The sequence below is a fragment of the Megalobrama amblycephala genome, linkage group LG17 (assembly GCF_018812025.1).
Source record: "Megalobrama amblycephala isolate DHTTF-2021 linkage group LG17, ASM1881202v1, whole genome shotgun sequence".
Taxonomy (NCBI): domain Eukaryota; kingdom Metazoa; phylum Chordata; class Actinopteri; order Cypriniformes; family Xenocyprididae; genus Megalobrama; species Megalobrama amblycephala.
In genome coordinates this window covers 18,600,976-18,628,811 of record NC_063060.1, presented here as the reverse complement: position 1 = coordinate 18,628,811, position 27,836 = coordinate 18,600,976, and the positions used below count along the sequence as shown (strand labels likewise).

The 27,836-nt window shown below is 36.0% G+C and overlaps 2 protein-coding genes across 2 annotated transcripts; both read right to left on the bottom strand.

Annotated features, from left to right (window-relative positions):
- Positions 1–381: 381 nt before the first annotated feature.
- Positions 382–18,173, bottom strand: gipc2 (GIPC PDZ domain containing family, member 2). The gene is made up of 6 exons (XM_048163141.1): positions 17,615–18,173; positions 7,541–7,726; positions 6,837–7,017; positions 6,224–6,342; positions 6,019–6,100; positions 382–1,404 (listed from the first exon to the last, which is right to left on the bottom strand). Exons 1-6 carry the CDS (start codon positions 17,879–17,881, stop codon positions 1,253–1,255), a joined length of 987 nt encoding a protein of 328 aa, XP_048019098.1. The 5' UTR covers positions 17,882–18,173; the 3' UTR covers positions 382–1,252.
- Positions 18,174–18,699: 526 nt separating this feature from the next.
- dnajb4 (DnaJ heat shock protein family (Hsp40) member B4) lies at positions 18,700–24,174 on the bottom strand. The gene is made up of 3 exons (XM_048163140.1): positions 23,696–24,174; positions 22,767–23,344; positions 18,700–19,807 (listed from the first exon to the last, which is right to left on the bottom strand). Exons 1-3 carry the CDS (start codon positions 23,904–23,906, stop codon positions 19,574–19,576), a joined length of 1,023 nt encoding a protein of 340 aa, XP_048019097.1. The 5' UTR covers positions 23,907–24,174; the 3' UTR covers positions 18,700–19,573.
- Between the last annotated feature and the right edge of the window lie 3,662 nt (positions 24,175–27,836).

Below are 27,836 nucleotides of genomic sequence, written 5' to 3'. Positions count from 1 at the left end.
AAAGAACTTTTTTTTTTTTTTTTACATAAAGGGTTCTTTAAAATTATAGAACCCCATTAAACTTTTTCTAAGAGTGTACTAATGAAATGATAACTTACAACCATTTTTATGTTGATATATCAGTTCCATATTATGGAGCTGTTTTGTCTCAAAGGCTTATTATAAAAACCAAATAACCTCATGATTTGTGGTACAGCAGAGGGCAGTCATTATCCAGATATTCCCTCTGTTCCACTTCTCTACTGTTGGTGGTGTTTGCAGCAAGTGCAAAAGCACTAACAGTTTAAGCACAATGCAGTGCTTTAAATTAGAATTAAATGACATGTTATAAATGATAAACAGCAATCTTACATGAAGATGTTAAGCAAAAAATGATAAAGATCAAGATAGGCAACAGTTTATTATTTGATCAGCAATGAATGATCAACTTCACAAAGTAATTTAGTACATCTTTTTTCACCTTTAATAAAAACAGGCAAAGACAAATACCTGTGATTTGAGCAAAATAGAAATTGTTCATACAAAATTAAGTTGACAACACAACAGTGAAGGCACACAAAAATAAACATCTATCAAAGTGATCCCTTATGGATTGTATTTTACAATAAAGTCAAAACAATAACAATAATAAAAAAAATCAATGCGATATCAATTCGTTTGTGACATTTCTGAAATTAACCATCTGGATGGCACTATTTTTATGGTTGATAAAACAACGTATGACCATGTTTTTATGTTCATGTGTATATTCTGAATTCACTAAAGTATAACAATCAGCTATTGACGCTGCAACTTTTAAAAAGTTATACCACTTTATTAAATAAATTAAAAAGTCTAAAATAGCTCTAAAAAGACAACTGATGTATATCAATTCTATACAAAATTCTCTCTATGCAAAAGAGTGTTTCAAACATCACCCTTTCCCTTGGCTTGTGTTAAATCTCGTACTTCCTACTTCACCTATGCTACTAACAGAAATAATCTCTCTAGATTCTCCCCATGATAGGTCAAAACATGGTGACTAAATGCTGTTGAAGCTTTTTTTAAAGGCTTGATAATGTATTATGTGAAGACAGATACAGTGGTGAAATTTACTATTATTTTTATTTATTTGTTTTAAAAAAAAAATCTTTGTCACATAAATTCAAATGTTCCCCCATGCTAGCTATAAACAGCTGAAATCAAGGGTATCCTGTTCAGAGTAGAGCAGTTTTTCAGTGTGGTGTGTGTGTGTGTGTGTGTGTAGCAGCGTTTAAAACCGTCCCTGTTTGGCGTCACCGATGGCTCCCCAGACGTCAAACACAAACTCATCCGGAAAGGCAAAGTCACCAAGAGCCTCGTCCAGAGCCATGGCAAACTCATCAGGGTTCTTCTTGTCTCTGCCCACCTCCACCATCGTGGCCGCTGTGCAGAAGTGAGAAGAAAGATCAAGTCATCCCGTTTTGCAATATTTTAGAGCCTGATACATATTGATAGTATTTGTTAATGCAATGAATCTTTTTTTTTTGATGTTCCAAATTACAATTCAAAGGTCAGCCATCTTGTTTTGACAACAATATTTTACATTGGACATCATGTGGTTACCCAACACAGTACCAAAATCATTTCATATAATTATTTATGTTGCTGTCCTAAATATGCACTTAATATATTATATGGCTACTTGAATTAAGTATCTCTATTATTAATTTGCATTTTGAATTGTCTGTTGTGACTCACTAGTTAAAGACCCCTGCTGCTAACAACAAATTAAATGTACAATTTCTAAATCAATCTAAACACACACACACACATTTATGATGTTAACATTTATACTCATATATTCATAAACAGTATTGAGGAAAGTTACTTTTAAAAGTAATGCATTACAATATTGCATTAATCCTAAAAAGTAACTAATTGCATTAGTTACTTTTTATGAAAAGTAATGCATTACATTATTTTTTTTTCTGGGTTGGGCGTGCTTGTTTGTTTTTTAATAACAAAAAAAAAAAAGAAATTATATTTTTGGCAAATGTAGCCTCAGGCTGTAGGAAATGCATATTTACGCCTGTACGGCAGCTCAAACAAACCTTTCAGCTGTGCTGCCTTTCTGGATTAAAGAAGAATAGGATACAGGAGAAGGAAGTTCAACACTCTTATTTCTAAATCTAATCTAAAGTCATATTTGCTTATTAGTATGGTTGAATTAGATCACTGAAGGTCAGCAGCAAAGACGTCGGTTAATAAAGTGAGATTAAATACATAAAGGCCCGGTTTCTCAGACAGGGCTTAGCCTAAATCAGGATTAGGCCTTAGTTCAATTAGGACATTTAAGCAGCTTTTATAAATGTTCACTAGAAAAAACATTACTGGTGTGCATCTTGAGACAAAACAATGGCACTGACATATTTAAAGATATGTCAAGGCAAGTTGCTTTCAGTTAAAGGTGCTCTAAGTGATCCTGGGTGGAGTAACTTCCTGTTGACGTTCAAAATGTTGTCAAACAAAACAGAGGCTAGCTAGACCCTCCCTCCTCCTCCTCCTCCCCCTCCCCTCCGTGCTTCCTGAAACAGTCATAAACACACATTTAAAATCATTCTTGTCGGTTATTGGCTGGAGCATGTTTATTATGATTCGTGGTCCAGGCTGCACCAGTTTGTTTTTATTGCTGTTTTCGGAGATTGTGGTGACTACAGAGACCGCGTTTTTTTACACTGTGTTCAGGGGACAGGCAGTTAGCGGATAGTGAGGAGATGTTTGCTGTATGTGACAAAAAAAATGTTTTGGCCTAAAAACGCGTGACATCACTTAGAGCACCTTTAAAACAGCTCAAACATGCATTTTAGTCTAGGACTAGGCTTAAGCATTGCATGTGAAACTGGGGGTAAGTATGTTTGTGTAATTTAATATAGCTAATTACAGGTTTCTGTAAAATTCTCAGATTGTATTTCACAGTTTTTATTCTTGTGTTACTTATTTGAAAAAGTAACAGATATTTTTTGAAAAAGTAATGCATTACTTTACTTAAAAAGTAATCTGATTATGTAACTCAAGTTACTTGTAATGCGTTACCCCCAACACTATTCATAAATATACATACACATATGTGCACACACATTTTCAATTTAACAATCAATTTTTACTTAAAAAATAATGTGTAGGCCTACACAACTGTTCAAATGTTTGTGGTCAGTAAGATTGTTTTGAAAGAAACTAATACTTTTAGTGAATGAACAATTTAAAATTTTCCAGAAAATAAATAATCTTTTTCCTTTTCAGTCTGGTTGCTGCTATGAAAGTGTTTAGAGACATTATTAATGCCTTGGATTGTAAACAAATTTGTTCAGCTCTCTTGATTTATCAAAGACAGATTTTGACACTGTTGATCATGACATCCTTTTAAAGAAACTAATTGTTGGTCTCTAGGATAATGCTATAAAATAGTTTGCCAACTACCTTTCAGTAGGAACCCAGTGTGTGCTTTTAAAGGATTGCACTTCATATGTCTCTAAAGGAGTACCTCAGGAGTCAGTTCTAGGACCCATTTTATTTTCCTTGTACATTTGTGATAACATTCCTAATAATAGATATCATGTTTATGCAGAAGATACTGCTGTTTATTGTTGTGCATCATCAGCACAAGCTCTTCAATACTTGCAATCAGTGTTTGATATTGTACAGTCTCATCTGTCAACTTAAACTGGTTTAAAATACAAATAAAACTAAATTAATCCTAAGACAATGAATGTGCTGCTAGTTATAAGTACTTGGGTATTCTATTTGATAGTTATCTTTTAAGCTTCGTATTGATAAATTAATTTTCTAAACTTAAGCTCAAATTATGGTTTTATTTCAGAAAAAGAATATTATTTTCTTTCAGTTGAAGGAAATATTTGGTGTCTGCAACCTTTTTACAACTATTGGACTCTGGAGATCTGCTTTATATGAATGCTCCAATACACATCTAAAAAACATGACATTGTTTTTCACAGTGCTTTACGTTTTATTACTGGCTGTAGCTATCAAACACATCACTTTACGTTATGTAATAAGGCTGAGTTACCATCTCTGTATATGCGGATAATTTTTAACTGGTCCCGTTTTATTTATAATTCTATCTGTGGTTACCTCCATCTTGTTTGTCTCTCAGCTTATCCAATACATTCACCAGCCACTTTAGTCGTTATACCTTGCTAGTAATCTCCTGTTCCACCACATCCTAAAGGTGCTCTATTGGATGGAGGCCTGGTGACTGTGAAGGCCATTTGAGTATAGTGAACTCAATGAGAAAACATTGAGATTATTTGAGCTTTGTGACATGGTTTGTTTTCCTGCTGGAAGTAGCCTTAGAAGGTGGGTACACTGTGGTCATAGAGGGATGGACATGGTCAGCAACAATACTCAGGTAGGCTGTGGCATTTAAACAATGCTCAATTGGTATTGTGGCCCAAAGTGTGGCAAGAAGCAGCCTGAACCGTTGTTGCTAGCCAGGTTGGATCCATGCTTTTTATGTTTTTTACGGCAAATTCTGACCCTATCATCTGAATGTCGTAGCAGAAATCGAGACTCATCAGACCAGGCAATGTTTTTTTCAATCTTCTAATATCCAATTTTGGTAAGCCTGTGCGAATTGTAGCCTCAGTTGCCTGTTCTTAGCAGACAGGAGTGTCGCCCAGTGTGGTCTTCTGCTGCTGTAGCCCATCTGCTTGAAGGTTCGACATGTTGTGCATTCAGAAACGCTCTTCTGCAGACCTCGGGTGTAACCAGTGGTTATTTGAGTTACTGCTGCCTTTCTATCAGCATGAATCAATCTGGCCATTTTTTGCTCTAACCTCTGGCATCAACATGGCATTGTCACCCACAGAACTGCCGCTCCCTGGATATTTTCTCTTTTTCTCTGTAAACCCTAGAGATGGTCGTGCATGAAAATCCCAGTAGATCAGCAGTTCCTGAAATACTCATACCAGCCTGTCTGGCACAAACTACCATGCTAACCAAAAACCAACCAAAGTCACTTAAATCATCTTTCTTTCCATTCTAATGCTCAGTTTGAACTTCAGCAGATTGTCTTGACCATGGCTGTGTCTGAAATCGCCCCCTATACCCTTAAATATGGTACTACTTGAGAGGACAGCCATTTGTAGTGGTGTCTGAAACCATAGTGGACATTATTAAGTGCACTTACTCAATCCCATAATGCACCACAATAACAAGCGTACAACTGATGTATGTTCAACGGCTAGAGAATACCCATAATGCACTGTGAGGGTCATGCTGAATGAATTCCCACATCTCGCCAGATGGCAACGCCCGTAGCTGAATCATCCATCCATCCATCCATCCATTTTCCAAACTGCTGGTTCAATGTGGGTACAGAGTAATATCATACAGATCATTCCTTTTTAATTGATTATTAAATTGTTTAATTTAGGTTTATACAGTACATGCTAGTTTCCATGACAGAGTTCAAGATCATTTTACTACTGGAGTTGCACAAACTATACAAAAGCATCAGCCCTTCCGGCGCACTGAGTCTCTCATTTTCATTCACTTCAAGTGGACTATATTAGTGGAGTAATGTAGGGAAGAGTGAATGAGGGTATGGGGGGCGATTTCGAACACATGCAGTGTGTCTACATGCCTAAAAGCATCGAGTAGCTGCCATGTGACTGGCTGAATACATATTTGCATTAATGAGAAGTTGAACAGGTGTATGCTATAATCTTCATTCAAATTATCTGTTATACCTCAAAGCTCATCAGGTCTGAACAGAGCTGGGGAAAAAAAAGACTTTAAATATAACGCTTTGCTTGGAAAAATCTACTAAATAATTTAAAGCTTACCATGCTTCCATCACTGAATGAGTTTAAGGTACTTTGATCAGATTCTGTGTTTTATCCTCTGGTAATTTGTTGTTGTGATTCTTGATTGTGTTGTCTGGTATGATGTTGTGAATTTGTAAATTTATGTTATTTGTCGTTGCCCTCTTGGCCAGGACACTCTTGTAATAGGTGATGGACACTACAGAAGTCTCACCTAATTCAGTGTCTCGAATGCCCATGTAACTCTCAAGAAGGTCATCCACTCTCTTTACTGCCTTCTCTTCAAACTCAGTGGGCTGTAGAGGAATAAAAAGCATTAGACTTTAAGTGAACTTTATGACCGTAGTACTATTCAATTATCAGTGACCATGCTGCTAATACTATTATAAGCTACGGAAACATTGAGAAAACACAGTTACCATCTCCTCGACTGTTGCAGGTCCCTTTGAGCGCAATCTGAGGGTTTCTCTGCCTGTGCCTATTTTGCCATCTCCTGAGGTTTTGCCTCCGCCTCCTCTTGACCTTGGTTCAAGCATTTCTGCCAAGTGAAAGAACATATATTACAGAACATATTACATATTACATTATCCAGAACATATTACATTAGATAGATCACATAATGAATTCTGAGGAGAAACAGAAGACTCGTCAATCTCAATGCCTTATGGGAGTGACCCTGCTGAGCTCTTTTGCTGCAGTTTCCATTGCCATGGCTTCTCTGATTGGTGGATCTCTCTTGAGGATTATGGCTATATTCAGCAATTAAACATTTTTATTTCAAAATGAGATTGAAGTCATTGACTTGTGGCTTGTTGAGAAGCAAATACCATCACTTATCAACCTTAAAGCTTAAAAAGTTTTGAAAGATTTATACTTGTTTGAGAATAAAATTCTCTCTGGAAAAAAATAATGGGATATTTACTTCAGAAACCAACTGTTGTACTGTATTATCTAGATTTTGTTCCAGTCATGTACAACATTCAAAATTAAGAATATCTAAAAATAGTACTTCAACAAGCATGAATAACAAACCGAAGGCTTTCATGGGCTCCACCAGTTTGAGGGTGAAGGACTGATCTTTGGGCAGCTCCTTCAGCATTCGTGCCACCTCATAGTGCCGCATCCCCACGATGTTCTTTCCGTTAATGCATTCAATATGATCTCCCACACAGATCACCTTCACCCCATCCACCACACTGCCCTCTTTGATACGCTGCCAAATGGAAAACACACATGCTTACAGCTTTAAGAATAACTTATGTTAAAGTAGCAATTGAACAAATATATTTTAGGGTGTACTTTTACTTTAACACATTACCTAGGCTTAAAATAATATATACAAACAATTCACAAAATGGGATTGAAACACAACTGACACTTTGCTTTAAAGATACAAGATGTGATCTTACAAAGACAGGGTGTCGTCCTTTTAAATTACAACTTATAAATGCATTTATTAACTTCTCTCAATCAAAGCATGGCCAAACAAAGCCAACATCAGACAAAAGGGTAAATAATGTTTTTATTTGTGCAGAGGGATATCTTACAATTTACACAAAGTCATATAATTCTCTTCAGGCACTAGATTTGTTTACTTTCAAAAACATGCAAATCATTATCTGTACAGGAAGGGCTAGCACTACGACAAGCTACAGTATGTGCACTGCACTGCTGCTAAAGGGGCGGCATCCCATAATAACAGCCTGTTCTAGAAAGAAGCATCATTGTGAGTCTACCTTTATGAAGGCGTATCCAGCTCCATTGTCTGTGATGGTGAGCCCAAGTGCCTCCTCAGATTTGTACACCTCCACCTCCTTTTTGATCCCTTTTATGTGAGCGAAGATGAAGTCCTCCAGTCCTATCTGCCCTCCCAGCAGCTTTTCCATATCAATTTTGTGGGTGTTGAGTGTGCAAAATAGGATCTGTTGTAATACATTTAGAGGAGAGTTTCAATTATAGTAACATGACAATTTTTAAAATAAAACATCCAGTGAGAACATTAAAGGGTTAGTTCACCCAAAAATGAAAATTCTGTCATTTATTACTTACCCTCATGCCGTTCCACACCCGTAAGACCTTCGTTAATCTTCAGAACACAAATTAAGATATTTTAGTTGAAATCCGATAGCTCCGTGAGGCCTCCATAGGGAGCAATGGACACTTCCTCTCTCAAGATCCATAAAGGTACTAAAAACATATTTAAATCTGTTCATGTGAGTACAGTGGTTCAATATTAATATTATAAAGCGACGAGAATATTTTTGGAGCACCAAAAAAAACTAAATAACGACTTATTTAGTGATGGCCAATTTCAAAACACTGCTTCATGAAGCATCGGAGCACAGATGAATCAGTGTGTCAAATCTGCTGTTCGGAGCGCCAAAGTCACGTGATTTCAGCCGTTGGCATTTTGACACGCGATCTGAATCATGATTCGAGACACTGATTCATTTATGCTCCGATGCTTCATGAAAAGCAGTGTTTTGAAATCGGCTATCACTAAATAAGCCGTTATTTTATTTTTTTGGCACACCAAAAATATTCTCGTTGCTTTATAATATTAATATTGAACCACTGTACTCACATGAACCGATTTAAATATGTTTTTAGTACCTTTATGGATCTTGAGAGAGGAAGTGTCCATTGCTCCCTATGGAGGCCTCACAGAGTTTTCAACTAAAATATCTTAATTTGTGTTCTGAAGATGAACGAAGGTCTTACGGGTGTGGAACGGCATGAGGGTAAGTAATAAATGACAGAATTTTCATTTTTGGGTGAACTAACCCTTTAAGGATTTATACTTTACTAAATTTAATTTAGTAGCTGATCCCACAGTCAGAAATATAAAGTCTTCATTTGTTATATTAGAAAATGTTATAAAGTCACCAAATATATTCTAATATTTTTAGAAGATAAAACAGAAATAAGAATGTGCACTGCAGTATTAAATAAAGCTCAGCAGATTTCTTGGCAGAAATTTGTTTTTACTCCTATTATCTCTCTCTCATAATCTGGATGCAATCCTAAATAATTTCAACATGCTAAAGCCCAAAGTATTGTTCACTTTTTATGCAGATGCGAGGGTCAGCATACAGTGCGTGTGACGCAAATTTCGTCATCAGGAGTACACGCACCACCGGATTTTTGTAACTGCAGGTTGCACATGCGCATTTAAATTTTTGTTGTTGTTGTTGTTGCAGTAATTACAGTAATTACTAACCGTGCCCTAGGGGCGACGATTCACAAAGTAGCCAAAGAAAAACTGCATAAACGGAACAGACCGGAACGCATACAATCTAAAATCTGGTTTAAATGTATTTTTTGGGTTAGGGTTATTGATCTCTTTAAATAGATTTTTAATGATATTTAAAGTCTTCGTGTAATTTCGAGCGACCATACATCATGTGGTGCGACCAATAATAGCAATAACTGTATTAAATTAAAAATAAAATATCTAATTTCTGTGGCTGGAATATGAATCACTGATACAGTATGCTTAAGTGAATGGTATTTTTTAAAACATTTTTATCAGTTTTATGTGATTTACTGGAAAAATAATTGTCGACTACACTGAAGAAGGCAACACTTTAGTTATAGAACAAAAATGTAAGGTCATTCTTTACTGAATCTCAAAAGAACCGCAAATACTTTGTTTCTAAACACTTTAATTGCTGAGAACTTGTAAAAAAATGTTAAGCATGTTAAGGAAATGAATTAATTTTAAAATAAATCATGGTTGCACCACATTTTTTTAAGGCTATGGCCAATCCATCTAGATAAAAAACAAACAAACAACCAAACAAAAAAAAACACTAACATAACTTAATTTAAAATTTTTAATATGAATTTGTGTACATAACATGCTTAATGTTTGAACAATTGCAATAGATATTATTTTTTGTATTTTAAAATTGACCCATATATACACTAAAAATACTGGGTTAAAAACAACCCAAGTTGGGTTGAAAATGGACAAACCCAGCGATTGGGTTGTTTTGACCCAGTGGTTGGGTTAAATGTTTGCCCAACTTGCTGGGTAGTTTTATTTAACTCAACCATTGTTTAAAAATGACTATATGTCTGGCTTAAAATTAACCCAAAATAGGTTTGAAATTAAAAATCAGACACATAATTACTAGAGGTAACAATAATAATCAAAAGGTGAACATTTATTAATAAGCCATTTAATAAATGTCTATTGTTTAATTATTATTCATTAAACATATTAATAAATGTTCATTTCCAACATTTTTTGGGATCAAATACAATAATTTTTAAACAATAGTTGAGTTAAATAAAACTACCCAGCAGGTTGGGCAAACATTTAACCCAACCACTGGGTTTGTCCATTTTCAACCCAACTTGGGTTGTTTTTAACCCAGCATTTTTAGAGTGTATATGCAATAATACATAAAAGCAAGAAGAATCAAATGCAGATGGCAGGATGTTCAAACCCCCATAACCAATGTCCACACAGACAGATGGGGTCACCCTGGTGTCAATCATCTAAAAATCTGGCATCATGTCTGTCAGTGTCTGGCAGCAGCGAGGAAACATGAGACCTGGCAACCTGAGACACCAGATTTAATGGGCCGGGCCAATGAACACTTGATGACAACAAAGCGTTTAGTTGCCCCACAGCAGTATTGTATAACAAGTCAAGAAAGACTAAAGTATTTCACTTGCTTCATGATAACTTGATTGTAAACATGATTTCATGCTCTTAAGAACACACGCATGTTCTAGGTAAGGACAACCTTTGGACGCAATTTAACAAGAGAATCCGGCGTAAGAGAAAAGATCAGTCCATATCAGCTCTTTATAGCGACCTTTGGTGGTGCAGCAGACACTCCAACAAAGCCGACTTGTTTTCTCCCCCTTTTGTGCTCTGCAAGCACTTTGGACACACATCAGCTGACATACAAGACTGTTGCCCTGGTTACCAGAGCCTATCAAAAGGGCCGGGATTAAGGGAGAGCTTTCGCAGGGACAGGAGGGGGGCGGATCTTTGCCATATCTGTGGGCGGATTCACGGACACCTACACTGCGTTACCAAGGCTGCGACTGACATCATGCTTCCTCTTACACATTGCTCGTTTTTAGAGAAACAGCGGATCTGACGTACCCGCCCACATCATGTGAGAAAAACCTCCTTCAACTGGCAAATGTTTCACCTTCGATACGAGACACACCCACAGGATTGCAACAGGCCGACCTTTCAGAAGCACATTCTTGAAACAGGCAAGAAATCAACTGAGCTTATCAAAGCAACTGTGTTAGCCAATACAGAGGATTATAGTGATCTACTACAACACTTCTGTGGAAAAAAAGTGGATTGTGGGACAAATCTGCATTTTTGTTGGATAGAAACTGGCCCGTTTCTTTGGTAACCGGGTGCTATTTTGGGGTCTTGGCAGGGCAATCTGCTCTAATGAATGAATGAGCAGAGCCTAAAGATTAAGCCGGCATTAATAACAGACCAAGAGAAAAAAAGAACAAACATGATGTATACGGCAGGTTGAGGCTTTGAAAGATTAACAGTTTAACAGGTCAAAATGCTGAAGCAGCCAGGTTTAACACCACACCAACATGTTTGTTGATGAAGTGAAGAGAATCATCAAATCATTCATTACAGCGACTGACTAACCAGCTAGCTTAGATATTGCTGTGTAAATCCATTCACAACAGCAAAATAAGACACTTCAACATTTTTCCACAGGTAACCATTAACTTTGATGAGGTAAAGGAAGGATTCAAAACTTTACTTTGCTTACCCTGTGAATTAAAGTGAAATTGGGTCAACTTACTTTTATATTTATCAACAAACCAAACATGACAACTGTTAAAGGGATAGTTCATTCAAAAATTTAAATTCTGTCATCAATTACTCACACTTCTTTTGTGTTTCACAGAAGTCATACAGGTTTGGAAAGAAATGAATAACATTTTTGGGAGAACTATCCCATTGAAGTAAAATAGACTTCAATGGGATAGAATTTTTTTGTTATTACCTTGTACTTTTCATAAAGTAAAAGTAATAAACCCATCTAACATCCATAAATGTTAAAACGTGTTTATTCAAAATACACAGACTGACGTCTGAAGTTACAACATAACCATCTAAACGGGTTTCAATAAAGGTGCGACTCAAATTATGTTGTGTTTGAACACATTCCATTTAGCTGACAACAGCAAGTACATACTTGAAGGACATGTTACAGCAGTGATAAATCATATTCCTTATAACAACCCGGAGTACTCTAGGATCAGTCCCAGTGTGGGTGACAAGTATTGCAATATAATATGATATGCTTTGTAGGGTGTCAATACATCCAATACAAGTCACCCCCCCTCGTTACTTTTGAGCATTGTGATAGAAGTCAAGTAGCTACTTAGTAAAAGTAAGTAGTAAAAGTAAAGTATGGATAATCCTTTTCAAGTATAAAAGTACTTGATTACGAAAATTAAACTTCAACATTGGAAAATATCTGGGGCTGTCAAACGATTAATCGTGATTAATCGCATACAAAAAAGTTTGAGTTTGCCTAATATATGTGTGAGTACTGTGTGTAATTATTATGTATATATAAATACAAACACATTCATGTATATATTTGAGAAATATTTATATGTATTTATGTTTTTATAAATTTATATTATATATAAATAAAAATATTTTGTACATAACATTTCTCTTAAATGTATACATAAATTTGTGTGTATTTATATATACATAATAATTATACACAGTACTCACACATATATTAGTCAAAACTCAAACTTTTATTTTGTATGCGATTAATCGCGATTCATGGTTTGACAGCCCTAAAAATATCAGTTTCAAATACTGATAATTCAAAGATTGGATCACTGAATAATTCAGTTAATGATTGTAGAACCACTGCAATATACAGTATAGTCCAAAAGTTTGGAACCACTAAGATTTTTAATGTTTTTAAAAGAAGTTTCGTCTGCTCACCAAGGCTACATTTATTTAATTAAAAATACAGTAAAAAACAGTAATATTGTGAAATATTATTACAATTTAAAATAACTGTGTACTATTTAAATATATTTGACAAAGTAATTTATTCCTGTGATGCAAATCTGAATTTTCAGCATCATTACTCCAGTCTTCAGTGTCACATGATCCTTCAGAAATCATTCTAATATGCTGATTTGCTGCTCAATAAACATTTATGATTATTTTCAATGTTGAAAACAGTTGTGTACTTTTTTTTCAGGATTCCTTGATGAATAGAAAGTTCAAAAGAACAGCATTTATCTGAAATACAAAGCTTCTGTAGCATTATACACTACCGTTCAAAAGTTTGGGGTCAGTAAGAATTTTTATTTTTATTTTTTTGAAAAGAAATTAATACTTTTATTCAGCAAGGATGCATTAAATCAATCAAAAGTGGCAGTAAAGACATTTATAATGTTACAAAAGATTAGATTTCAGATAAACACTGTTCTTTTGAACTTTCTATTCATCAAATAATCCTGAAAAAAAATATTGTACACAAATATTTTGTACAATTGTACACATTAAATGTTTCTTGAGCAGCAGATCAGCATATTAGAACGATTTCTGAAGGATCATGTGACACTGAAGACTGGAGTAATGATGCTGAAAATTCAGCTTTGCATCACAGGAATAAATTACTTTGTGAAATATATTCAAATAGAAAACAGTTATTTTAAATTGTAATAATATTTCACAATATTACTGTTTTTTCTGTATTTTTAATTAAATAAACGTAGCAGACGAAACTTCTTTTAAAAACATTAAAAATCTTAGTGGTTCCAAACTTTTGGACTGTACTGTATATATATATATATATATATATATATAAAATGAAATGTACTGGAGTAAAAGTAAAAGATTGACATTATTCCCGTTGTTGAAATATTGAAGCAGGAAGTCTGCACTGGAAATAGAAATTCTGACATATCCATAAATGGCCAATATGCTTTAGTTGAATTATAGTTCCATAAACTATAATTCTAGGCTGGTGGTGTTAGAGGTGGGTCATTCTAATTGTAAGATCTAATTGGACAAAAAACTGTGTATTGCAGTATAAGTCATGAAATGTTTTTGACCCATTTTCCCAAGATAAAAATACATTTTAAACAGTGTAGTCTATATCTGCAACTTTTAGTGCAACAAAACACCAGCTCTTTGTCTTTAACAGACATTAAAATAGGCTTAATTCTTTATACGCAAAATATAAAATGTTTTACTTCTCTTTGATTTTGGGGTAAAATATGACCTGCACATGTTCTTACTGAGCTTTACAAAATTCTTCTTATTAAACCAACAACAAGGAATTGCATACCTTGTCAGTGCATAAATCAAACTGATAAACACTGACCTAACTGGAATTTATTGTTTGGTCAGATTGCGAAGGGTTACACAGGGGACTGATTTTGTATCTACAATGGATGATACCATCTATGAAGCATTACAGGAATATTTGTAAATAATCTCACCAGGGGCAATATGCTAATGTCACACTGAGATATATTGTGTGTTCCTGTCACATCAGATAAGGCTGATGCTAATCAACAATGCTGCGGTCTATCCAGCTTTTTAAAAAAACTCCCTGACTACTCATTTGAATTTTAAAAATAACACAAATGACAACATTTTCAACACTGCTTTCTTCAGTCTTAATGGAAAATTCATGGGACACAGCTTTTATCTGGGTTCTCATTATAACTCCATTAGCAATACTGCAACCATACTTTCACTCCCATAGAACAGAACTTCCCAGTTCGTTTTTAGTATTATATAATGAGGCCTTCAATGAGGAGACTGCTTCAGATTGCTATTTGTTTTCAAATATTCAGGTTAGACCTGCTAATTCAAACAACCAATACCAATAATTATAAAAAATAACCGACACTGAAAAACATAGAAAGCTGTTGAGCAGACAACACATTGTCCAGACATCCGCACCTGCATGCAAATGCTAAACAAATGACATTTTGGCTCCATGAAAAGAAACTTCAGTGAAGTCACGTAGACCAGCATGCGCAACAGAGTTCCTATGTCATGATAATAAACAGACTTTGACCAGTGAAGTTCTGTAAAATTACAGATACATCTTTACAATGTCTTTGTTTTACCTGTGTGTTAAACCATCTTAACAATTATGGCTGAAAAGTCTGGCTTCAGTCTGCAATTTACTTGGCAAGAGGAGTCTCTTTGTCACATTAATTTTGCAAAGGAAGGTAATGAATGTTGTACACATGTTAACATGTTAACAGAGAGCAGTTTAACCTAATTGACACTGCCCTTTCAACCGGGTGTACCGGTACTTAATTTTCTCAAAGGCAACATGGTGAAATTTTGAATGCCTTGTGTGTTATGATATTGGCAGTACACCAAACAATCCATTACATATAACAGCTTTCAAATTACTGCTCAAATCGCAAAAGGTAGCCAATTTACTGGCTACAAAATTCACCCCAATATCCTGGTAACGACAGAGTCATCTAGCAATCAATAGGCAACACATGGAAAAGAGTAATGGTGCACAGTATGCACTACTCCGTCCACACAACCTCCATCCCCGGGGAGGCTGGAGCGATTTATCATCATGTGTTAGGGTTGTACCCGCTGTAACAGGATGTGAGGGACTTCCTCCGAGGACCTGCAATGTTCCTATACCATCATGAACACGCAAATGACTAAACATAAAGAAACTGTGTTGGATCAGCAATAGATAAAATTCACAAGGCCATCAAGTGATTTATTTTTTAGAATACTATCAAACCAATCTTTTGGCTGACCTTCAAATCCTTTAAACACCACACACCTGATAGATCTGTCTAAATAGTCTGGTTACTTGTCTGACTGGTTTTTGGCATGAACCCCCTTAAGTGTTTTCAGTACAGGAACTAGCAGGAAACTTGTGAGGACCAATGAGGATCAACTGATATAGGAGAGGCCAGACACACATTCACTCACACTCACATAATTAAACGTTTTTTGGTTACAACCAAAAAGATTTTTTAACACTTGATGCCATTGGAGAACCTTAATGTTTTCAACAAAGAAAGTATCTATGCACCCAGACACAAATATACTAAACTGTGAAGCATCTTTAATGCTTCATCAAGAATTATTTTTAATCTCCAACAACCAAATTCTAAATTCAAGAACCTTTTGAGTTGCAAATACCAAATTCAAGAACCTGGTTACATCCTTAAAGGATTAGTCCACTTTTAAATAAACTTTTCCTGATAATTTACTCACCCCCATGTCATCCATGTCTTTCGTCAGTCGAAAAGAAATTAAGGTTTTTGATAAAAATATTCCAGGATTATTCTCCTTATAGTGGACTTCAATGGCTTCCAGACAGTTGAAAGTAAAAATTCTACAAAAAAAAATTCCCTATTCTACTTACGGAACGAACGCGGCACCAGTTTTGTTTTTTTTCCGTAAGTAGAATAGGGAAGGCGTAGGACATACAGCGTAAGCGTTTTGAAGAATGCTGAAAGCGGAAGTACGTTCAAGGCAATATTTTGTGTTTATAAAGCATATACAGTTGTATTTTTTTGCGAAAATGACTGATCGTTTCACTAGATAAGACCCTTATTCCTCGTCTGGTATTGTTTAAAGCCCTTTGAAGCTGCACTAAAACTGCAATTTTGACCTTCAACCGTCTGGAAGCTATTGAAGTCCACTGTAAGGAGAATAATCCTGGAATGTTTTCATTAAAAACCTTAATTTCTTTTCGACTGACGAAAGAAAGACATGAACATCTTGGATGACATGGGGGTGAGTAAATTATCAGGAAAAGTTTATTTAAAAGTGGACTAATCCTTTAAGAAATAAAAAAATAATAATTTTCCAAGGAACTATTAGAAAATGTTCCAACTTTATCATGAGAAAACATAACTATTTTACAAAGTGGTGATTTCGTATAAATTTGTATTATGTAATTAGCCCAGAAATTTAAGATTTTTGGGAAAAAAGCAATCATGATGTCACTCCAGTGAGGCATAAGCAGACTGTACGAGAATGAGATTGTATGAAATATGAATTAGTCACCAATTTAACAAAACATAAAATAGTTACAAATTGCCGTGAGAGTGTTATTACCAGAATTATGTGGTACTTTCAAATTCATGTAGTATATGTGTCAGTGACATAAAGCTCTTTTTTTTATAGGCTGTCATTTTAAGAATTAAATACAAAAATTAACTTTAAAACACATTTTTTGTTGCACTACAAAGACAAAACAGGAATTAAACCAACACTGAAACAGAGAAAAGTTTTTTGAAAAAGCAAATTCTTGAAGAATTTTAAGTCATCTTGAGGCCCCGGACCCCTGGTTGAGAATCATTGCTTTAAACCTATATGAAAATGTTCTGTTCATGTCAAACAGACTAACTAAAATGGCATTTCTAGGCACTTGGCAGGTGCTTTAAACTAGATTTTCGTACAGCTAAGAATTTTTATAATATCCTTATGTCACTGACTCATATAACATTTTTATTTTGGCAACTCCCTGGAAAATGTAAAATGTGTCTTTACAAAGAGTGCTTTCGGGATACAACCAAAACTCATTTCTGAAAGCAAAACAAAAAAACGTCAACGACTCCCTGAGATTTTAAGCTCCCAGAAAGACGCACCTTATGCAAACACCAGACAGTAGGCTATATTTCACGAGGAGGTTTTTGATTTGCAACTTCGTTTGTATAATTTATTCCTGACTCACTGCCTGCGTAGCCTACTTAGGCTACTCAAGTTTACACTGAGATATTGAAATAGCCTGTATTTAACAGTAGATATTTACCTCATCTTGACTTAAATTAAACGCTTCCGCTATTTTGCCGTACAGCTCTTTGACGTTTGTGAAGCCCTCGATTCTCCCCGTGGGACTCCCGTGCGCGAGCTGCGTGTGAAACACCAGTTTCGGTCGCAGGCTGGCAGGTGGAGGAGGGAGCCCGCCACCGTTCACCGCGGACTTCCCGACACCTGCATGTCCGCTGACCTCCTCGTTTTCCACTAAGTTCGAGCTTTCCCTCGACTTGTTTTTCTTTTTTCTTAGTCCCAAAGGCATGTTCGCTCCTCCTGTAAATCCGTAGGGGGACTGAAGTACACGGGAACCGGACAGCTAGAGCATTGAAAGACGGAAAACAACCTGTTGAATGGGTCCTTTTAGTTCGGTGCGCTTGTTTCCTCTCTTCGAAAGCGACCCAGAGGCTAAAACGGTAGTATATAACAGATAGTAATCATAGACAGTATGCGGATCTACTGTAAACGCTCTAGCCGCTGAGGAGCAGAAAATGGACAACTCTACGGCCAAACGCACGCGCGCTACAGGACGCTGTGACGTCATCCAGAAACTCATTTACCTGGCTCAGGTGTCAATTAATGATTTTTTTTTTTTTTTTTTTTTTTTTTTTTTGAACTCCAACCAGTGGAAGCAGATGGCGATAAATATAGCCTAGGCCTACGACTAAATATATGATTATTATGCCATCAATAGGGTATTACTCAAGACACTTTCCTCTCTAAATGAACAATTACACAAACGTTACGTGTGTGTAGGAACTATAGCCTATATAACCAATAAATACACATTGCGATTTTATAATATTCATAATTCCGTCCAGTAGTCTACTGCAAATACGTTCATTCATTCTTAATCATTTAGGATACAGACAATCGTCTAGATTTGTCAGGGTTTTCATTGAGATTTAGCTAAGCTATGCCCGAAATTCTGCTTTCATAATTCACAGTCATCATTCTGATATGATGGCTAATATTCAGTAGCAAAGGTTGCTTAGTATTTTGGACCTAATTTCCCTCATTTAGTCTGATTTTGAACATGTGGCGTCCTCTGGCGGATGTTTCAATGAATCACGTGTACAGTAGTTGAGGGTTCTGTAGCCTATCTCCAACAGTTTTTATTAATTGTATAATTTAAAGGATTTAGCCAGAATAAACTTCCAAACACAAGACACTAAAAGTAGTCAACAGAGTAAAAATGTAAGGTAAAATAATACCAATAAATGCTCTCCAAACTTTCAATGAATAAACAAGCTGTGAACCCAAAGCACAAGTCACCATTTTTTGATCTCTGTCAAAGACAGGTACATTATGTGAGTCTGTTGCTCACATTTACAGGGATCTGACATATCAGATCTGAAAAGGCATTATGAATCTAGCTAAATGCTATATCATGAATGAAGGCAAGTATCCATGATACCATCACACAGTTCACTTCAAGCCATCATTTACTAAAATTATATTATTTTGTGCATTTAGAGAGAAGAACAGTACATGATCTGTCAGCACAGATTAATTTTCTACTTGGATTTTCTACTTGAAAAAAGCAAACAAATACATCTTTCTAATTTAGTCTGTAAAATACTGATGTTGTATAACATTTAAATAAAACATTTCAAATGCATATTTTAAATGAAGCAAAAAACTAAAACCTTTCAGACACAAATTGCACTTTAAGCTTGCACTGTCACTGACATACACAGGCATGCAACACACACACACACATACATATATATATATATATATATATATATATATATATATATATATATATATATGTATGTGTGTGTGTGTGTGTGTGTGTGTTAGATATATAACATATACATATATATTTAACAAACATTTAGATAAAAAATAGAAATTGCACATTCTCAAAATTTGATTTGTCATTTTAGTCCACATATGCGAGGGGACTGAATTGTTCATGTATAAATGTCACTAAAGTCTGTCCAAGTTCACTTTATGAGACGGGTAAGTGTCTTTTCAGGACATCCTTGGCATTAGATGGCAGACTTTCAGGAAAGTTCACATCAAACTCCACAATGAGGTCCCCTCTTTGTTCTGGGTTCTTTGGGAAGGGCAGTCCTTGTCCAGCAATGATCTTCCTCATGCCTGGTTTGATAACATCAGTTATCTTCATATTGCATGTTTTACCGTCTATCGTTGACACGGTGACGGAGCAGCCACACAATGACTATGATCAAAGAAATACAGTAAATTGTTAGTAGGATAAGAAATATTGAAACTCTAACTTTAAAAGTGCAATGTGTAAAATTTGGGAGTATCTATTGACAGAAATGCAATATACTATTCATAACTATGTCTTCAGTGGTGTATAAAGACCTTACATAATGAACCGTTATGTTTTTATTACCTTAGAATGAGCCATTTATATCTACATACACCGCGGGTCCCCCCTCCATGTCAAGTCGCCATTATGCGCCGGCATGTTTCTACAGCAGCCCTAATCGGACAAACACTTTACAGAACGCGTTTCATCACTATTTTGTTCTTCTTCTAAATCGTTCGTGTTTTTAGAGGCAGCTTGCATCGTCACTACATTGAATACGCATGAAGATGTAGTAGTAGTAGTAGTCATCTGGTCTATTAGAAGCAGAGACCATTCTTTGTTAGAAGTAAGAAGAAACCTCATTTCTTGACTGGCTAACATACTCTCTGCTGTCTCAGACGACGACATCTTTGATTTGTGTTGGCCAGACAGCCAAAGCACGCGAAAGCACGCTTCTCAAAGCTTCTCAAAGCACGCAAAAGAGAGGGGTGAGCTGCCGTTGGTTGCAGTTCGCAACCTCAATGCTAGATGTTGTTAAAATTTACACACTGCACCTTTAAAGGTGCAATATATAAGATTTCTGTCCGCTAGAGGTCGCTAGAGGCCTATTCAAAACAAAGGCGTAGCTTGATGACGGCAAGTTTGAGCGCGGAATCTTGGGACATGTGGTCTTCACATCACAGCCGGTGGAAACAATCGGGATAGGACTCGGGAAGAAATCATGTTCATGGATGCGATTATAAACGTTACTGTAGTATGAAGCAGAGCAGGAGCGAGTGTTGTGGGAGCTGAACGAGGCCGCTGGAGCAATTGTGCAACACACACCGTGAGCAGCGGAACTTTTATTATGCCACAGTCGCCGGCGCCGCTTCCGCTTTTCCGGTCATGCATATGAGGTAACGCAGCTCTGTTTATCATATTAGATACATTTGAGAGTGTTGAAAATGATGTTATAACGTTACTCTGTGCATTCGCTCGGCGGCTGCTGTGAGATACTTGTTTGTGACACACTTCAGTAAGATAGATCGATTTTTGAATATCACATTAAATGCTGGATGGCTTGTGTTGATAAATGGCATGCAATTAATTTTAAAACGTATTGTATGATGGAGAAAATTCTGTATTACTGTTACTAAAAATAAAGCTGCATCTGATTATGCTATGTTAGCTACTTCATAAAATAGTGTTTTTCTCTGAGGCATGGTAAAGCATGGTACTCGCAAAATCAAGAAAATTAGATTTAAACAATAAGACTAAATGTGTTGAGCTATATAACAACAATTAGATTTCTATCTATAAACGTAACCAAACAGTTGTTCCCTTGTCTATTAAAACATGTAAATATTAAAGCGTCTTTGGTGTTTCCATTGTTTTTACAAAATAAAACCGGAAACCGAGGGTAACGCGGGTATGACGCAATTGACAGGTGACTCCTCACACGTCCCGGAGTCTTGGTTAAAATTGCAATTTTCTTGCGATTTACAAATAGTTGGAAACATTTGGGATATTGTAAGTACTCAAGTGAACAAATATATAACACTGGCCTAGTGGTTTTTAGATATTTTACTGCAAAAATCTTACATATTGCACCTTAAATTGGCTCACTTCAACCTCTTTTTTTTTTACAATTAGTTAAATCCTGTATAACTTAAAAAAATAAAGTTGAAAGTGGTTATTTGGATGACTTGGAAAAATATATGTTGCTATGTCTTATCATATGTTACAGTGTACTAATAAGACAAGGATACCGAAAAGCAGTTTTTTTGTTCATACCTGCATAATTACAATATAAATAGTTCATTTTTTCACCGTCATCCATCTAGAAAAATTAATTGACTAGTTAGGCAAACAGTTTTATGCATGTCTGGTTTGAGCTGCTGTTTGAAGGTAATTGGACCTGCTTTTAGTATGCCTTCATTTCATGTCATTTTTTTGTTTTGTTTTATGTTATTCATCCTGTATTCTTTACACTTTCTTCTTAAACGACCAGCATCAGGACAGGAAGTTGAGAATTTCAGATGTTACATGTGAAAGTATGAAACTTTCACATTATGATAGTAACCTGTGCAAATCATTTAAATTCATTCATTATATTGCTAGTGTGCAAAAATGTATCTAACGCTTTCCCTTTCAACACACACTTCCCTTCAACATCCTAAAAGTATATTTGATTTGATGGGTTTGGGTACTCTATGTACAGTAGTGACATTTACAAACACAGGACAATGATTCTGCCATAGCCCTGTAACAGTTTAAGTGGGCGAGCTCCTTTTCTGGCATCTCACAACAGCTGATCGAGCTCATATTCCTTACTGTCCAAACTGCATTATGTAAGAGATGAAATTTCACACAAAGCATGTAACATTTTAGCTAGGGAAATTTACAAAACAGTGCCTTATAGAAACCAGCACAGATATATTGAAGGTATAGACTATAAAAGTGTCAGTGTGAAGGGTTTGTGATTTTAATTTAAAAGCAATATTATTTGCTAAATTTAACATGCTAAACTGTAATTTATATGTATTGTAATTTAACTTACATAGTGGAAAATTATATTGCATTTAATGGATAGGGCCTACTGTAAAATATTGTATAAATTGTGTTTTTTTAAGTAAAAATTGGCAAATTATGCACTCAGCAAGTTGGATGGATGGATGATATAGGCCTACTGTAAAAGTGTTTGAAATTATATTGAATGTATTGTTACTGTAAAATGTTTTTGGCAGTAAAAATATGAATTACCATGTAATTGAGTGTGAAAATTTACATAGGCTACTATATTCAGCAAGACAGCACTTTTACAGTTTTATGGATGGATGGATGGATGGATGGATGGATGGATGGATGGTTAGGCTCTTCTCACCTGCCGCAAACTGACCCGGACCGGGTACACGATATCAGACCCCTCTCGTCGAAAGTGGCCGTGAGGCTTGTCTTTAATGACAAACACAATATCGGCCGGAATAGTGTTGGGCGTTTCGTCACCCTCGCGTGGAAACGTGATTTTGGTTCCCTCTTTCCAGCCACGCTTGATCTCAATAGTGAGGATTTTATCCTCGGTTCTCAAGGTCCGTCCGTCCGGATTCAAGCGCTTGCGTGAGATTTTCATGCGCTTGGTGCACCCATGAAAGACCTCCTCTAGAGACACCCGGAGCTCGTGATGGATTGCGGGGTCCTGTTTTCTGCGCGGCGGGCCGCCCTGGCCAACATGCCGTTCGCGTGGAAATCCATTTATGTTAAAACTCGTAAAAGAACCAAAGGGGTCACTTCCGTCCACCTCCATGTCATCATCATCACGTCCATTGACTTTCCTGCCAAAAAATATCTCGAAAGGATTGGCTCCCCCGAAAAACGTGGCAAACGTTGCATGAGGATCTCCATGGAAGGTGTAGGTGAAGTTGCCTCCTGGCCCGTCGGATGCTCCTCCACCTCCTTTAAGGCCTAAATGCACAGATTTGAGAGAAAAAACGTTTTATTTCTTTATAAACACTAAATGTACGCACATACAGACCATTTATAATTAGACAACAGCGATGACATTTAATTTCGACGGTTAATGTAGAGCTTTCTGGTTGAGCACTACCAGGACAATAGAACATTATGGTCAACTTTGTATAGTGTACAGCCATACTGTACATACGGTAAATGTCCGGACTCAGCCTTTCTTTTTCATTTCAACATTTTTGTCTGTACATACGACATATTTAAAAGATGAGCAGTGCACTTAAGTATTCGGGCTCACATATTGTTCACTGCTAATATGGATATATTACGGAGATGAAAGAAGCCTACCTTCTTCGCCGTACTGGTCGTATATTTCCCGTTTTTTTGGATCACTGAGAACTTCATAAGCCTCCGCGACCTCCTTGAATTTCTCCTCCGCATTAGCCGCCTTGTTTTTGTCAGGATGCCATTTCAGAGCCTGTTTTCTGTAAGCCTTTTTGATGTCGTCGTCTGATGCTCCTTTCGCGATTCCCAATATTTTGTAATAATCTTTGCCCATTTTCTCCTATGCAGACCGGGTTGGCGCCGCTGCCCGAGGATTCGTCAGTCTCTTGAAAAAGAAGGACGCGAATAAAGGCACTGTCGTGGCTACAGTGTCAAATCCTGCCTCTTTAAACCGTGATACAGATGATCAGTTGATCCTGTTGTGTCTGTTTGGAGGCGGTTACTCAGCACTAAAGATCTTGTGTTATTTTACCCTCTTTAAATAGCCATTGCTCCCTCCCCTGTACCATTGCAGCTCTGGAATAATCAGAGGGCGCTTTCTAGAACGTAGCTGAGGCACGTCATTTCCCATTTTCAGAAATCATTCTCTTGAACCAGAAGCAATGTGAATAGCCTGAGAATAGTGTGTGATCTAATCTATCTAATTCTCTATCTATCTATCTATCATTATTTTTGTCTGTCTGGGGATTAGAGAATGGCAGTATAGTGGCTGCATATTTTACAGTTAATTCAGTAGCCTACATTATGCATTTCTATTGTACCAACCTACTAAGTATACTAAACTACTAAAATCTGATGTGTACCTTAAAATAATAGCCTAATGCAAGTAAATGGAAAGACATTTTATGACTTAATCTTTTGATGAAGTTAATCAAAGTTGGCATGAACACTAAAATTATTAGGTGACATTTAAAAAAAACCCAATTCTATCTATCTATCTATCTATCTATCTATCTATCTATCTATCTATCTATCTATCTATCTATCTATCTATCTATCTATCTATCTATCTATCTATCTATCTATCTATCCAGTTCTGTTCAATCCATACAAGACAAGCTCTGACAAGAAAAAGGTTCCACTTTAATTCCTTATTTAGTTTTTTTTTTTTTTTTTTAAACAATCACTAGGACAATTTTTCAATACTTAGGTCACTTTTTTCAAAAATCTTGTATGTGGGCTAAACTATGGATCATTTATTATTGCTTTGGCATGAAATGCATTCACTGACTACATCTTTCAAATGACATGAATTCTTTTCTCACTCAAACACCACCAATCCTCAATGAACCTACAGGACAATTTGCACAACTTAAGTTAAAAAACTAACATAATCCAACACTGAATAAGACAGCAATTTGCTACATTTCTACAGTAACATGTTGAAATATATTCCAAATAATAATAATAAAAAAAAATTATAAACTGTCAAAACAACTAGATATAGCTGAACGCCTACAAAGGTGTTAGTCTTTCAATTTCTGTTCCATAAATCTCAGAATTTTATTAATGATGATTTACAGTTTTTCTGAATTGCTAAAACACTAAACTTCATTCTCTTCATTCTCACACATATAAAAACTTTGCCTCTTTTTTTTTCAAAACTTTACACACAAATCCAAGAATTGCACACACAAAATGCAAAATGCCTCACATCTCTTGCAAAATGAAGCACTGCATTCAAAATATCACAACACATCTCAAAAACAAGCATTTGTTTTACGTTGCAAACACCTTTTCTATAATATTCTATTTTTGGATATATCAAAACCTAAAGCTCTTCTTTCATGAGCTATACTATGTACATTTCTGTACAAGATTGAAAGTAATTGGCAGAGAGATGTTGAAAAATTCGAAAGCAAGATTGAAACCAAACTATTTTTTTTTTTTTTTTTTTACTGTAACCATTTGTGGTTGTGAATACAGTATTACACAGTACAAAAGAAAAGAAATACATGAACCATGTGTAGTTGGACAGAAACAATGGTTGGGTTTGAAAAAGGAAATCAAGATTCCTGTTAGATTTTTGTGTGTTACATAGAGAATTGTTTGTTGTGTTTTGCTAAAAGTGTTTTATGAAATTGTCGAAGGCCGAGAATTAGTGTATGGTTTTGCAGATTTGGTGTGTGGCTCTGGTGTTTGAGTGTCAGGTTTCAGAAATTGTGTGACAAGTAAGGTTTTTGTCTGTAAGCAGTTGAAAAAAACTGTAAAACAAAGTTACACCACTGGTTAGAACCACTTACACACTGCTCAGCTCAATCTTAAAGGTGCCCTAGAACACATTTTCACAAGATGTAATATAAGTCTAAGGTGTCCCCTGAATGTGTCTGTGAAGTTTCAGCTCAAAATACACCATATATTTTCTTTTAATTCATTTTTTAACTGCCTATTTTGGGGCATAAATGCACCGATTCAGGCTGCTTCCCCTTTAAATCCTTGCGCTCCCCACCCCCAAGCTCGTGACTCTATAATACATTGCATAAACAAAGTTCACACAGCTAATATAACCCTCAAAATGGATCTTTACAAAATGTTCATCATGCATGCTGCATGCATGCATCAGATCATGTAAGTATAGTATTTATTTGGATGTTTACATTTGATTCTGAATGAGTTTGAGGCTATGCTCCGTGGCTAAAGCTAACATTACACACTGTTGGAGAGATTTATAAAGAATGAAGTGTTTAAAAATGAAAATAGTGACGGCTCTTGTCTCCATGAATACAGTAAGAAACGATGGTAACTTTAACCACATTTAACAATACATTAGCAACATGCTAACGAAACTTTTAGAAAGACAATTTACAAATATCACTAAAAATATCATGATATCATGGATCATGTCAGTTATTATTGCTCCATCTGCCATTTTTCGCTATTGTTCTTGCTTGCTTACCTGCATAATGTCTGTTGATTCAGCTGTGCACAGATCTAGATGTTAATACTGGCTTGTCTAATGCCTTGAACATGGGCTGGCATATGCAAATATTGGGGGCGTACATATTAATGATCCCGACTGTTGCGTAACAGTCGGTGTTATGTTGAGATTCGCCTGTTCTTCGGAGGTCTTTTAAACAAATGAGATTTACATAAGAAGGAGGAAACAATGGAGTTTGAGACTCACTGTATGTCATTTCCATGTACAGAACTCTTGTTATTCAACTATGCCAAGGTAAATTCAATTTTCAATTCTATGGCACCTTTAAACACTTGTAAAATTTCAACTTTTCCAATGATATTTTGATTTTTTTTTCAGAGATATTGTTCAAGTAAAGTACATGAATATATCGACCAAACACAACACACAAGAACAGTACTGCACATTGATGAAAATATTAAATTATCTACACATTGTAAAATCATTCAATACATCAATGCATTTCCAAAGGTTGTATTTTGCACTGAAAATCAGAACATATTCTAATATACTATAGTATATGAACAAAAACATTTGTGGAGACAAAAAGAAAGCTCGATTTAAAAAAAAAAAACACACACAAAAAAAAACTGAGCATCATCTCTTCTCCTGGCTGCATCTGGCCATAGCACTTCGTCCACATCACAGGCAATGTCCTCTCTTGCAAGACAGCGAGGGAAGAAACTTCTTGAATGGCAAATCCATGCACATACCCTGCATCAATTAGGTCACAGGCCTCCTCCATGGGTTGAATGAGGGATATCCTGACATAGAGCTGGAGATCGTAAACCTTCCACTTCCATGCCGAAAAACAAAACAAAAAAAAACTCCTCAATGAGGTTAAGGAAGGGAGTGTATGGTTGGAGGTATTGGAGTGAAAATTGTGGATGCTCATGAAACCAGTTTTGGACCAGAACAGATCGGTGGAAAGATACATTGTCCCAGATTAAAGTTAAAATTTTGAGTTTAAAGTTAAAGGTGCTGTATGCGATTTCTCAAATTCGTTGTTGAACACTGTTGAACACTGTTGATATTTGAAATCAACCCAAACAAACCCACCCCCCTCTTCATTGCTCCGCCTCCAAAACTCACACTCCAATACTAACCACCCTGCTCCGAGTTGGTCTCGAACCCCCCGAATGCACTACCAATGACGCTAAACACCCCATTCTCTAGCTGTCGTCAGTGTGCAGTAGTTTAACTGCAAAACTCTCACTATCTGGCCACTGTTACGCACGCAATGTGAGAGGATGTCTGTTTATCACAGCTGACAGGCAACAAAATGCT